Genomic DNA, 15,372 nt, shown 5'->3' with positions numbered 1-15,372 from the left:
CTGCACTCTTCCAGACGACTCTGCCCTGGTTTAAGATTGCTGACTTGTGCAGTCGGAAGTTCCAGCATGCATACTGTCTGTTTATTTCATTTCAGTACTCTCTCTCTCCGTCTCTTTCTGTTTCTCTCTATTGCTCTCTCATTCATTCACTCACACACTTAGAGTCTTTCTGCACCCTCAGGGGTCGGTCCATCTGAGAATCTCATTCCTTTTCCTTCACCGGCCTCCTGCACAATGCAGCATTCACAGACAGCACGTCCCACATGACGGCATTGCCAGATGTTCCCCCCTCCCAGCTACCTCCCAGCCCACCCCTATTCCATATCTAAGACGATCTCCCATCAGCTAAATTCTTTACATGAACCTCCCTGCACTTTGCGTCCCAAGCTCAGGAACACTCCTATGTCCACCCGACCACCCCATCATTCCTTTCCCACTCAGGCAATATCCTACCACCAACATCTGGGTCCTGTCCTGATGTCTAGTCTGAATGTGGAGATAGTAAGCATAGGTACAGAGCAAGTTGGTGGTCCTGTATAAGTAAGTATAAGTATAAGTATATATAATTTTTTGATCCTGTGAGGGAAATTGGGTCTCTGCATTTAACCCAATCGGTGAATTAGTGAAACACAAACAGCACACAGTGAACACACAGTGAGGTGAAGCACACACTAATCCCGGCGCAGTGAGCTGCCTGCTACAACGGCGGCGCTCGGGGAGCAGTGAGGGGTTAGGTGCCTTGCTCAAGGGCACTTCAGCCGCGGCCCACTGGTGTAATGACCTGTAACAGACAGACAGAGAGATAGATAACACAACATTGCACAGTAGTCTACATAGGCCGAGCCTACATACATACACTGCATAATACATACATATATATATAAAAAAAGTAGAATGTATCTTTAAGACCAAGATTATAATTCTGTTTAATGAGCAATTGAGGTGTCCAACCTGCACTGTTAATTTGCATCAGTAACCCCTAGGCGGCTACCATGAGGCTGCCTTTTTCTGCACTTTCTGCACAAGAGAGGGTCTGATAGTGGATCCTGTGTATGCAATTCAGATTTGGTTGAGAGCATATATTTAATTCATATTAATTATTTAGCCTAAACTCATGAACACACATAATTCTGCCACTGAACAGAATCCCAGGGGATAGGCCTATCATAGTTCGAAAATACAAAAGAAAAGACACCTTTAAGACCACTTTAGGGAAAGTTTCTAAACTGTCATACTTGGCAATGGCCTACTACAACTTTTATAATCATGCATTATTATTATAAATGTAAAATGAACCACACCCAGAAAACTATCACTAAATACATAATGGTAAAACACAAAAGCATGTAGACTACAGTAAATGTAATCTAAAATCTAAATCTAAATGTAGACTTTTCACATGCCCAACTAGTTGTTTCTGTAGTAGGCTACTTTGTAGCCATTACGGTCCATTACTGTACTCAGGAATAACTTTCTCTCCTTCAGGCTACTTGCCAGCATCATCTAAGGACTCTCCATGATATAGGCTAGTAGAGACGACATATAATTTTCAGAACCGCTTTAAACTGCATCATATTTATTGCAACATGATAATTAGGCTACAAAGATGTGTAGCAATCTTCTTTAAAGCCAGCCGTCCACCGGACTTCCGTTTGTTGGACTAGTGAGCCGAGAGCCGATTCACACAAATCCTTCGTCTGATGTCAGCGTGTGGCTTCAACCAATCGAGTTCGTAGTGACGCCACGGTGGGCTGGACGTCAGGTTGCATTCATAAACGGATGTGATAGTTAAGTGTTGAATGTACTGTACAGATATAGACAGAACTTGAACCATGGCGGAAGAAGACGACACGAAAATTCGGATTTTACAAAGTCTACGGGGAAAGATCTGTAAGTCCGACGAGCTGCTTGATTGTATTCAAAGTCTGAGAGTAGAGAGGGGCATTAAAAGTGATCGACATACGAAAAAGAGGGGCGCGGTGCGATCAACACACACGCACTCACATACACACAGGGAGCGAGACCCAGTCACTACTTGCTTAACGCTGGAGAAGCGTTGTGAACTGTGCTAGCTAATAACGTTAACGTTACTACATGCGTATGATATAACTCCGTTCCCAATAAACACAGCCTTTGTTACAGCATTACTAACCATGTAATTACATTTGTACTACTATCTTTTTTCAATGATGACACTTTTAAAATGACCACTCAGACAGACATCTGAACGAGCATGCCCCTGTTCCATATAATGCTAGCAAGCCCTCATACAACCTTGCTAACTTGCTAGCCATAGTACGAATCACAACACACGAGATTGCTAACTAAGCTAGCAGAAGCTGCTGCCTAATTATTTGGCAGTTTGTCATTATATTGCAGAAGCTTTCAAATGTGGTGTTACTACTCTATCAGGTTAACGTTACATCATGTAATTGAAATATCGCTGTTCGATATCAATGGTTACTTTGATCAAGCTGCCGCGGCTAGCAAACAGTTGTGTGAATGAATCACACTTACGTGAAATGCGGGCTAGATTGGACTCTCAGTTTTCAACGAAACTTGCGACATACTCGTGGCAGGAAGTTGTGTTATATTCTGAAACTAATAGTGGCCTGTGGATTTCTAATTAATCCCGTAAACTCAAATGACCGATGTGTCAAACCAATTCCTGACAACTCCTGCTGATATTTGGCTAGCTATCGCCACTAAAATGGCTTGATGGTTAACTTGAAGTGTATACTCGAAGCATACTCGAGCAGAGCTGTAAACTAACGTTACATGCTGTTGGTATTGTAGGAAGTGTTGACAATGACGTTACGTTGTTAGATTAACAATTTATTACAATTCAACAGTATGCTATATGCGTCGCTGTGTACAGTGCCGTGTAAACTTTAAACTTCAAAAAAGCGCAATAGTCTAGGCCTACAATAGAATGTATCATGACCACATAACTTGTCAGAATAGCTATCGATAGCTGGGAATATAGACCGTTTTCAGTGTCTCCAGCTACATCGAAAACATCTCCCAGTCGTTTTGGCCAGTGCAAGAATGACTCCGGGTAATTTTGCCTCACACAATTAATAAATGTATTAGATGATAATAAATCATCCTGATGTTAGTTAACGCAAACCCCTATAAGTCTGGTAAAATACTCCCACTATGCCCTCGTTACAGTGAAAAACCCGGGCTGCGCTAAGAACTGTTCTCGCTGTAACACAAAGGATTATTTATCCAGTTTTATCAATGAGAGCTTACAAACAAACCCGCTATCAGACCAGTCCATTAAACAACAGCTCGCATTAAAGGACTATAATAGAGGTGATTCATTTACAGTACAATTCCAGTGGGTTTCCCAAGTGCCTCCTCAACTCACTTCCTACACACCGTGTCTCTGCGCTTCATTTTGGTGAAGCATCACTGCTAATGGCCCTCTAGCTGGGCACTGAAGTAGCTATTAGTTCTCAAGCATATTAATTACATTAACCCAGGTACACAGCTACTGTAATGTCAAAGAGTAATGTCAAATAGGTAGCACCTGTGGTATTTGAGGCTGTGACATCTGTGATTGAAAGCTGAGGGTATAGCACTGACAAGTGTTGGTGTAGTTCAGGTTGAATTAAGTTGATTAATTTCCTATTTTTAAAAGCTGTCTTAAAACCTGAACTGTCTTTAAAGTTGATACATATTAACTGAGATGTGCCGAAATGGTAGTTTGGCTGTTATTGTTACTGCTTGGCAAGTCTTGTGGATTTCTTTTTAAACATACTGTAATATGGTTCAGGGAGAAATCAAATACATCATTGCAGAGATTGGTCTACAGTTGATGGGGCAAATAGTGTTTGCACTGCTAAAGTGAAGAACAAGAAACCATGTGATATCAGCATGGTGTTTGGCATTGGCATGGTTTCTTGTTTCGGAAAATGGACATGCATAGGCCACAAAGAGGTCTTGTCAGAGCCACACATTTTGCAGTTGAAAATTGTTCTGTCCTCCATCTGACTTGGCACATTATTCACTGTTGTTTGTTTTTGTTGGGGCATGTTCCATGCTCATCTTTACACAAACCCTATTTTTATTACTTTGGCCTAGTGCAGAAAGTAAATGCCTGTTTTTAATCCTTTTTTTAAAAAAAAAAAGATTTCACATCTGCAGGCTATTGTTAGTACCTATTTTGATGTAATTTGGTGCCTACTGGTATTAGCTATTTCTTTCCTGAGTGTACCGTCTTATTCTGTGAGTTTTCACCTGAGTGGACTGAGGAGATAAGTGACTGCAGGCTGCTCAGTAAGGGTCAGGACAGGGAGGATTATCCACAGGTGTTCTGAGCCCGGCCATCGGCCCTTTCCCTTCTGCTTAAATGTTCTGTCTGCCACACACCTAACAAATGCCATGGTTATACCACGGACGCAAGGCTGGTTTGATTTGGTCGCCCTTCAATTTCTTTTGCCAGAAGGCTAGATTTTTATTTTATTTTTGCCCTTTGTATTGAGCAGAGCATCTCAGTGTGTAGAGCAGCGAACACAGCCAAAGTTAGTGTGTTATTTGCGCGAACCACTGGCAACGATTCACTGGAAGCACAGCAGAAGAGCGGGCTAACAGGATGTTATGTATGACATGCATGGATTCCTCAGAATGGGGGTGTTGTGAACACAGGGATGGACATTATTTTTCCTTCTTTCGAAAAAAAAAAGAAAAACAATATTTTCTAGGTTCACTGTTTTCTAGGCAAATTAATTTTTGCGTCAGTCCTGCCAAGTCAACCACAAGTTTTGAATGTGCGCATCTGAATAAGGTTTTGACAGGATGCTGGCAGTAACCGTACAGCCACTCAACTGTGAACCAATTTATGAACTGTTTATCCACCATGTGCGCCTGGATGCCGGTTAATTTGTTCGGCCTCCCTTTGCATCCGCTGTTTTTGTTCTTCTGCCATCATTCAGCAATTACAGCAGTATTGTCACTGGAGGCTCAGGCCTGAATGCCTGCAGTCCGCACAAGCTAAAGTCAGATCGCTTTACCGTTGTTGTCTGTTAATGTGAAGATAAGATAAGATCAGATAAACTTTATTAATCGCATGAGAGGAAATTACATTGTTACAACAGCAGCAGAAAAACAAACTGGCAACAGACAACATGTAACCATTGGGCACAAACGAATCAGACAACAATGTAATTTTGCTGACTGATGAGACCTAAATAAGGTATTGAAAATGATGATGTGTTTTACGTGGTAATTCAAAGATGACTAGCTGTCAGACCGAGAGTGAGTAATATTTATGCCATTTTACGAAACTTAAACAGGAAACTAGCATTTTTCAGTTGTGGGGTTGTTAGTGGGTTTATGATTGTGCAAAAGCGACTCAAGTGTTGTTTCTGACGCTCCTATGTTGTTTGGCTGTCAGATGAGCTTGTATATAAGAAATAATAATGTGTAAATCAGGTGTTGTAAGGAAATAACAAGTTACAGGCCCATGATCCCAATCTCTCTTTTTTCTCATTTTAATGCAAGGCTTATAGGTCACCTCCAAAGCATAGCCACATCTATTGTTCATTGACTCTGACAGTGTCTCCTTTACACAAACAGAGCTATTTACATGCTCACGCCAGATGCAGGTGGAACACGCAGGTGTACACAAGTGTGCGCACGTATACGCACACACACACACACACACACACACACACACAAAGTCACACTCACTCATACTCCTCATGTTGACTCCAGATAGTGTTTGTGCCAAATCTACAGGTGTCAAGCTGGGCATAGAGTAAGGGGTTTCAGTTAGATGTGAGAGAAACTGTTTTCAGTTACAATTCAAAACAGTTCTTCAAATAGTCACAGAAAAAAAAAACAGTTCTTTATTGTTACTGTATTATTATTATTATTATTATTATTATTATAAACACATTGGTGAACAGGACATTTGTAAGCTATATTCAGTTATTCAATCTAAAAAGTTAAGTATACAAAATAGCCTATAGCCTAATGTAATGTAATGTTGGAAGTGGAATTGTAGTATTCCCAGAATCTCTTCAATTTTAAAAATGCCAATATCGCTCGGCAACTGAATGTCATTGTAATATTGAGGTCTCAAATTCACACCCCTAGTTTCAGTGCTACGCTACGCATCAATGAGCTGTGAGGAAACTCTCGCATTTAGAGGAACTACCACCACGGGCTTCTAAACCTCTTACGAAACAGGCCTGTTCCTCTTGCTACTGATAGAGGTCCTTGCTCACTCTCTCTCTCCCTTCCTCCTTCTCATTCTCTCTCTCTCTCTATCTCTCTCTTCCTCCCTGTCCCGTTCTCTTGTCTCCCTCTTTTTCCAGCACAACGGAAAAGCAACAATGTATGTAGGGTTTTCAGTTTAGACTCGCTTCACATGCTCTTTATGAGTTTTACCACCCCTGGCGAGCCAGTGTACAAATTAGACTAAGAATTAGAGATGCACCGATATGGAATTTTAGGGCCGATAGCGATAACCAATATTTATTGGTTTGTTGTAGAGATGCACCGATATGGAATTTTAGGGCCGATAACGATAACCGATATTTATTGGTTTGTTGTGGCCGATACCGATACGATAACCGATAATATTACTCTTGAAAATTGATTTGGGGAAAGCATTTAATAAGCATAATTTTATTGCAGTAATTTTACCTACCTCCAAATGATGGACAGAACTCATAATAGTCCTCAATAGTATGGCAGTCAACAACATAACAGTAGCCTAGCCCTACAGTATGTGTGGCTCCTTTAAGTGAACCTGACGTCAGTGAATTGCGAGTGAGTGGCTAGAGAGTTTGAATAGTTTTCATTTAGGACTAAACGCTCACAAACGGCTCAGCTTGGAATAAGCTACAGTATAGCGAGCAAATCAGAGTTTGTGAGGGAAACTTAGGTTTAGTTTCAACTGCGGGTAACTGAATAAAGCTGCAACTCCTCAGACTGTATCTCATGTCGTCTACTCTGTTGCGCACAACCTGCTGCAGCAGAAATGAAAGGCGTTAGCCCCGAAGGTTTTGATAACTTATTATGATGACCTGTCTGGAACTGAAGCACGAATGGTTAGCATATTTCTAGGTAATAATACAAAACCCAAGCTAAAGTAATGCAAATATAATACTAAAACACAACTTAGAAATAGGCCTACTTATGTACTCGTCCCACTAACAAGTTTGTTTATTTGTTTCCCCGACCAGCGCGGTAAAGTGCAAACACACAAGCACAAGATGGCTCTAGATAGGGCTGAGCTCCGCTCTGTTAAGGTTAAATGGCGGATCATTCACGAGAGGATTTTGAGATGCACAGATTCCCAAATGAATGCATATCCACAGATTTTGTTAGTGTGGTGAAATACATTCACACCGCTAACATTATATTGAGGAAAAAGTATAGCCAACCAAGCTCAAGTAGCTCAGTGTAGCAGGACGGACCTTAAGTAGGCCTAAATTAGGACTTTAAAAAATATCGGCGCAAATTATCTGCCAGAATTCTGTTATCGGACCGATATTTCATTTTTTCACTTATCGGCTAATAATATATCGGCCGCCGATATATCGTGCATCCCTACTAAGAATACAAATAAGAAATACTTTATTCATCTCAAAGGAAATTTGACTGTCACAACAACCCAATCCTGTGCAACAAACACAAACATAAAAGGAAAAAAAGTTAAACTTTTAAACACTACCGAGCTCAACTGAGCTATGCTGCTGTGCTGATACTAATGCCATAGTCCAGTTTTGCATGCAATGGATGTGATGCTAGTCTGTTTGTCATGGTATCATCTGGTGGTAGTGTGGTGAGGCATAAACACACTCACCGAAATGTTTTTAAAAAGTAGCTGGTTTCTCTACTCCAGCAGTTTATCATTGCACAGATACTGAAGCCTAAATTGCTGCTGCTTAGTACTCACTGTCCACATCCAGTTCACTAGCATCCATTGTGTGTGTCCTAACAGGCCGCCTCATCTACTCGCAAGAATGAACAGCTTCATGACAAAAGAGCTGCTCTCACTTTTATAGATTGTGAAGAAGTTGACAGGCCTGAAGATCGGTCCAAATTGGTCCTGTACATCTTATTTTGGCTGATGCTGAAACCCGTATAAACACTTTAACTCTGCAATGGTTAGCCCCATTTCCAGTAAAGGCAAGGCCATCTAATTTATGTTTCCTGACACCCATTAAGGGCATTTTCATTATCTGCGGGGGAAAAATCAAAACAAAATTATAAATAGCTTATTGTCAAATCGATGTCCAAATCTTTCCAGCGACAAGGAAAATGTCAGTACAATTCTGTAGCGGCTGACCTATCAGACGAGACGAAGCGCATTCACTTTGACCCTTACTCAAAACGGACATGCTCAATTAAACTGTGCAGCACAACAAATTACTGTTGTCCTGATTTGTTGAACCTAGATGAACACAAACAAATAGGCCTATAGTCCTATGCTGAGGGGGAAAAGGTGTATGCACACACTATGCTGAAGATATGTCGAGATCACTACAAAACGAGAATTGCAGATATATCTGATAGCCTATTTCCTGATTTTTTTCCCCTTTACACATCCATCCTGAGAGTGTTGGTTAAACTTGGTTGGAAGTTCACAATGTGTAATAGTTTTCTGTCTGATAACTGCGAAATAATTTCTGTTAGTGGACCTTCAACAGTCTGTATTCAAATCTCCCCTTAACTGTACACTGTTGCCACAGCATCAGAGCGCTACACTCTCTCTCTCTCTCTCTTTCTCTCTCTCTCTGTCTCTTTCTCTCTCCCTCTCTCATTGACAGATTTCAATGAGGCTACAACCGATGTTGTGTTATGGAGGGTCAGGAACTAGATTTCATGGCGTTAAACAGTTGCTTGTTTGTTAATTAGCTAACATTGTGCAAAAGGGTGTTGTGTCCAGTCTTGGATGTGGGCCGAATATAAATGGCATGTAACCTTTAACCTCTGTCATTTGACAGGCATTTCCAGAGTGACATGGCAGGGCCTGAGGAGCACTGCTCCGCACAGTGCTGTTCTGTGTGGTTCTGCACTGTGCTATGCCGTGTTGTTCTGCATTTTGCTGTCCAGTGTTTTACACTGGGCTGTTCTGGGTTCCGCGCTGTCCTGTTCTGTGTTCCGTGTTCTGTGTTGTGCGTGGTGTGGGGAGGGCAGGAGGCTGTAGCAGTTGGCAGGTCAGGCGAGCGGAAGCTTAGCGGCAGCTCAGGATTTCCTATAGTTTTCCCAGCCACCTCTCCGGGATTACGCATATTAATAGCTCTTTAAAGAGCTGAGCTGTATACCTGCTTTAACACACACACACACACACACACAAACACACACACACACACACACACACACATGCACACACAGTACCATAGACACAGGCTACAGTCAAGCATGCACGCACATATGCATTCCCCTATATCCATGCTAATGGATTAGCACAGACTTATATACCAAAGATATACACAACACACATACACACACACACACACACACACACACACAGGTAGTGTGATAATGGTAGTTGTAAATTGACCAACTGTGTATAAATGTCATAATAAAGTAGTCATAAAGTCATTTGCTTTAGTCATAGATGGGGATGAGCAATCAGTCAGCATGAGCAGTCTTGTTGGCAGGGCTCCCGTTGTTATTTCTGTTGGTTTTGCAGAGGTAACACCAGGTGAGTACAGGTGCTTGGAGTTCAGTCCGTGGCGAGAGGAAATGAATCATCGGCCGCTATTAATTAGGTTTCTTTTCCTGCTTCAGAGGAGCGACCTGTCTGTGCAGGTCGCTCTGGTAACAAGATAGACAGTCAGACAAATATGAAGATGGAGGCGAAGAGCTAAAGTGCTCATGGCTCACAATCACACACACACACACACACACACACACACACTACAATCATCTCCTGCAGGCACAGATTTTCTGTCACTTATACATTCTCCCTCTAACGTTCTCATATACATGCACACATACACACGCACGTACACATGCACACACACACAAACACACACACACACACACACAAACACATGCACACACACATTCTTTCTGTCTCTCTCACACATTCACACGAAAACATACTTACACAAACTCCCCTTAGCTGGCCTCACTCCCACACACACACACACACACACACACACACACACACACACACACACACAAGCCATTCACACCCACTTATGCGGCCCATTCATGAATTCTACTCTGCTGCGTAGGCTCCTGGTTAAGCTCTGGCCATCCCTCTGAATGACCCAGCCAGCTGACACAAGAAAAGAAGAGCATGTGCCGACTACATCCCCTCTCTCCCTCTCTCTCTCTCTCTCTCTCTCTCTCTCTCTCTCTCTCTCTCTCTCTCTCTCTCTCTCTCTCTCTCTCTCTCTCTCTCTCTCTCTCTCTCTCTCTCTCGCTTAGTTTCTCAGCCCACATGAACTGCTCCCTTGTCTCAGATCTTTCTTCAGTGTTGCCTGACTAAAGAAATAGTGTCGCTTGAATACAGAAAACAGTTGAGGAAGGCATGCATTAAGGCTGCATAATATTATTGCATTATTTTGCAATCACATTGCAGGACATGCAATAAAGTATGGTTTGCGCTCAAAGAAATCTCCTCAATCATTCTAGCTCAGGAGTCTTTTTTCCCTTCAAGAACTGCTACTTGGACAAAATAAGCATGGCTGAGAGCCACCAACATTTTGTAGGCTATTAGTAGCATGTATTCACATAGCTGATCTCCACCTAAAACAACTGAATAAGCTTTGTATAAGTTTTAAGGTTCCTTTCGCCTTTACATTCTCTGTTTGTAGCCTGTGAGTTTACTTTGATAGAAATTGTAACAGGTTTACCAGGTGACTTTGTTATCAGTTTTATGAAGATTTTCCTTAAACCTTTTGGAGAGCTTCTCAGAAACAGATGAGCAGCTACAGGTAGCTTATGAGCTACCAGAGAGACCCCTGTTTTTTGTTATTCAAGTCATCTGGTGAGAAAAGATGGTCAGGGTTTTTTCCAGTATGACACAGCCCTTGTGTGCATGTTTAAAGCTATAACATTTAGCCTTTTGGATTAATCAATTAGCTGTCGACTGTTAAATTAACGACCGGCTTGTATCATAATCAATGAATCAGGTACTATACCTTCTTATTTTTTTAAGGAAAAAAAACAAACATCCTCCAATTCCAGTTATTTACATTTGAATATTTTCTGGTTTCTTGTATTGTCCTTGATTTTGGGAGTTTGAACTAAACAAGATATTGGAAGATGGCATCTTTGGTTTTAGGAAACACCGATCAACATTTTCCACCATTCTGGTGTGTGTGTGTGTTTTTGGGTGGGTTCTTATAGAGGAACGATAGAGATACTGAGAAAAAAGAGATAAAGAGAGAAATAAAAGAGATGGGAGATGTATGGGGATGTAGTGTGTGAGGTCTCGGGGGCTTGTGCTAGCTCTGTTCTGGGTGTCGTTTGCTTGCAACATGTGGCTGTGGTCTGCCTTTACTTCCGTTACTAAGCAGACTATACACAGCACCGCACTTGACGGTGCACCTGTGTGTGTGTGTGTGTGTGTGTGTGTGTGTAGGAGAGAGTGATGGGGAGGACCCCTAGGGAGGATGAGGAGGCAATTTGTGTGTGTCTGTTTGTGCTTGGGGGGGTTGGGGGGTGGGCGGGGCGACTGCAGTGTGGTGTTATTCTCTTCTCTATACCTCTTCTCCTCGTCCCTGGAGAATCATGAAGAACTCACAGGTCCCCTTGGAGGCTGGGTGCTCTTCCTGTGTGTGTGTGTGTGTGTGTGTGTGCGTGCGGGCGTGTGTACGTGTGTGTGTGTGCACCAAATGTTTGTCTATCCGAGCACATGCCTGAGTAGAAAACAGCAAGACACCGCTGGCAGGACGTTCTGGGTGACCACCACTGCCGCCTGTCTTTAGGGTCTGTGTGGCACAAAAGGACAAGAGGCTCTCCATGCGCTTCCCTGTTTGAACTCGCAGAGATGTTCTACAGGATGAACACACATATTCTAGTGTGTGTGTGTGTGTTTGTGTCGTGTCAGGCAAGAGGGAGGGAGCGTTGCTTGGTGTCTAAATGTGGTTCCTGGACCTCCGAGACCTATACATCCAGGAAAAATAATCCCAGTTGAGGGATGAGCATGAAAGTGTGTCACGTTTCATCGAGGAGATGAAACCACCAGGATTAGATTTGTGTGTGTGTGTGTGTGTGTGTTTGTGTGTGTGTTTGTGTGTGTGTGTGTGTGTTTGGGAGTGTGTGTGAGAAAAAGAGAGATTATTTTGATGTACAGAGACATCTGCGTACTGCCATCACAGTCTAGTATTTTGCTCTCTGTGGTGTTTTTGAAAGAGGCTTTTCTCTCCTTATTTTTCTCACTCCCCCTCACTTTCTCTCTCTCTCCCTCTCTTTCTCTCACTCTCTCTCTCTCTCTCTGTGTTGTTAAGAGTGCAGGCTTGTGAATCAGAGCGGTGCTGGAAGGCAGGGGTGTTCTGGGAGGAAGTTAGCGCTCCGCGCCTGAAACCACATCTTATAGCAGCGAGCCTCCGAAGCGAGGACCGCATCCGCCTTCGCCACGCCATGCTCCACCGCGGCCGCCTGCCCCTCCGTCCGCCCAGTCTCTCTGACGCTAGCACAACTCGGCCTTGCGCTTGCTTAACTTCCCTCACCCAGTGCCAAACGGCAAAAGGAACCCGAGTCATCCCTAGTCTCAGAGGCACTGTTGCTGAACTGGGCTGAGGTTTAGGCCAAACAGCAGAGCACTGCACTGCCACTGACAAACACATTTGTAGACTCCGTTTTGTGATTGAAGTGGCTCTTAAATTTCATTGCTTTGATATTCACAAATGTAATTCTCACTGACACAAAGGAAATTATGCAGTTGTGTAGGCTACATTTTGTCTCAATAGGAGACAACATATCCTGATAAAGCAACAAGCCAATTCATGTAGGTGGACAGGAATTATTGGAGTGGGCAAGTGGCCATGGACAAGATGAACTCTAAATGTTCTTCAGCTTGATTACTATCAGTCTGACCATACGTGAAATGTGTGTTTATTTATTCGATGGTCTTTGTTGATCTGGGGGGGTTGGTCTTGTGACTTTCTGAATGTAAACAGGATTTCACCATCATAATTCACAACGACAAGCAGTATATCACACACACAGACATACACATCCTGCAGTGTTGGAAGTGACTAATATGTTGTTTGTTGAGAGAAATAGTGCTCTGTGTTACTGTTGCATGCACACTGTCGTCAGGACCACAGCATCATGGCATTCTCCACACTGCCAGCTATCACCATATTGTGTGTGTGTGCGTGTGTGTGTGTGTGTGTGTGTGCGTGTGTGTGTGTGCGTGCGTGTGCATGTGTGTTTGTGTGTGTGTGTGTGCGTGCGTGTGCATGTGTGTTTGTGTGTGTACATGTGTGTGAGAGAGAGAAAGAGAGTGTGTGTGTGTTTGTTTGTGTCTCAATCATTGCTATAGGAAACGATGCAAATACCACAGAAAGATGACAGTGCCTTAGCACACAGATCCAGTCTGATCCCTTGCAAATGACTATGTGGACAGTCAAGATTGGATTTGAACAATGGGATTAGGGAAGCAAACTGGAATTGTCTTCAATGTGAACATAGTCTAATAAGATACTAAGCCAAAGGTGCCATGCCAATAGACACTGTGTGATAAAAAAACATTAGGTCACATAGGAAATAGTCTCCAATGCTTGACCAAAGTCGCCTTCATCACTAATGACACCAAAGATATAGGCCTAGGCTATACTTTTTGGTTAATGAGATCTTGGTGGTTTGTGTATGGTGAATATCTCAAGAAACACTTTGAAATATGTTAGCTGTTGTATAGCAATGTGAAAATGTGCCATTATACTGGATATGTGGTTGCAAGACTGTAGTCTCACAGATTAAAAGAAACCTTCAATAAAAAATCTCCATTGAAGAAAGTTTTTAGTCCAGAACTAAAATTAATCTATGTGCAGAAAAATGGATTATGATACTCAAAGGCTCAAGATTGCATTTGTATCTATAACATACACAACTGAATGGCCTGAATGGGCTGAAACAATTCATAACATCTAAACCAAAAACTCATCAACATCATGGTCCTACCTAAGGCCACGGTAAATAAAATAAAAAAAATCCTTTTACATAAAATGTAAATATACAAAAAGCACTTAGCGCTTTATAGACTGTTGTGTCAAGTGGCATTGAGAGCTATTCATGCTGTTTGTTTGTGGTGGTAGTTACCATTGAGAGAGTTGCAGGAAGTGAAGGCTTGCCTGTTTTTGCTGTGTTCACATGTGATCGCCTGCTGCAGAGCACCATGCCTGTCTGACTGACCTCAGTGTTCTGACCTTCACCAGGTCAGGTCACCAGGTAGAGGATTACAGTTCCACGAAGTCAGTGGAGAGAGGGTTGAGGTTACATGCTGCACAGTAGTGACAGGCTACCTAGCCTAGCATCCATGCCTTCTGCATTTAGTAGTTAACTACTAAGTAGTGGGAATGTGGTTATGTGACATGTGTCCCGGTTGATCCGGAAAGGAAGGTCATCTAGTGATGTTATGTTATAAGCCCAGTGTGGGGCAGTGAAGTCAGTCAGTGCTGGTCTGGTATGGGGCTGGACTCGGCTGCCAGAAGCAGCAGGGCTCACCTGTGAAACTACTTTACCACTAAATCAGCATTGCAGATGTGGCCTGTAAATGGCTGCCTTTGAGTGAAGCCATGACTTGAAGTTGAGATCTTGTCATATTTTTGTCCTAGCACCACTATAGGGCCGTGCCATGAATTCCAACGATAATAAAAACAACATAATTAAAATATAACGATTGTTTATGTTGCATTCCGTTTTACAACAATGCTCTCGTTTTGTCTTGAGTTGTAAGTCCAGCACACACCTTTTGCTTTACAGTGGTAACTGTTGTATACATTATCTTTTTTTGCATGTGTTATTATTTGTTTTTCAGTTGAATTATTTAATATAATATTTAAAATGGATTTTAATTCACTGTTAAGTTTCTAAAAATGGATGGATGATGTTTCCAAAATCATTGAGTATGAGCAATCATCGTGTTAATAAATCGTGATCTCAATATCGACCAAAATACTGATTATGGTTTTTGCCATTTCAAGCAGCCCCAGCACTGCATACTGTTTTCTGATAATAAGCAGCATTTTCTAGTTTTTGCAGCCAACCAGCCAATAATCTATGAGCACCATAGTGTGTCCAGTAGCTAATTTGTTTGTTGCTTGTAAAATCTCACATATCATTTGCATCTTTTGCAACATTTCAGGTGGTTTCTTTACAGCTTTGTATTGATGTTAGTGGATGAATGATGACAAGACAATATCTGTATGACAGTAATATATGTAC

The 15,372-nt window shown here is 42.2% G+C and overlaps 1 protein-coding gene across 3 annotated transcripts in view; it reads left to right on the top strand.

The window, feature by feature from the left end:
* The first annotated feature begins 1,726 nt into the window (after window positions 1-1,726).
* Window positions 1,727-15,372, top strand: part of rasa2 (RAS p21 protein activator 2) — a 53,585-nt gene continuing 39,939 nt past the window's right edge. The window contains exon 1 of one of the 3 annotated variants that reach the window (XM_076282224.1): window positions 1,727-1,890. In XM_076282224.1, coding sequence (XP_076138339.1) covers window positions 1,833-1,890 — 58 coding nt within the window. In that variant the 5' untranslated portion in view covers window positions 1,727-1,832. The remainder of the gene's footprint in view (window positions 1,891-15,372) is intronic. The other 2 variants (XM_076282225.1, XM_076282226.1) reach the window with 2 other exon arrangements.

This window comes from Alosa pseudoharengus, unplaced genomic scaffold (genome assembly GCF_046254945.1).
Source record: "Alosa pseudoharengus isolate Yale_2024_CS ecotype anadromous, Long Island Sound unplaced genomic scaffold, YU_APseudo_1.1 YU_APseudo_1.1_scf_13, whole genome shotgun sequence".
In the NCBI taxonomy this organism is placed as follows: domain Eukaryota; kingdom Metazoa; phylum Chordata; class Actinopteri; order Clupeiformes; family Clupeidae; genus Alosa; species Alosa pseudoharengus.
The sequence above is the reverse complement of the archived record's forward strand: the minus strand, read 5'-3'. Positions and strand labels throughout refer to the sequence as shown.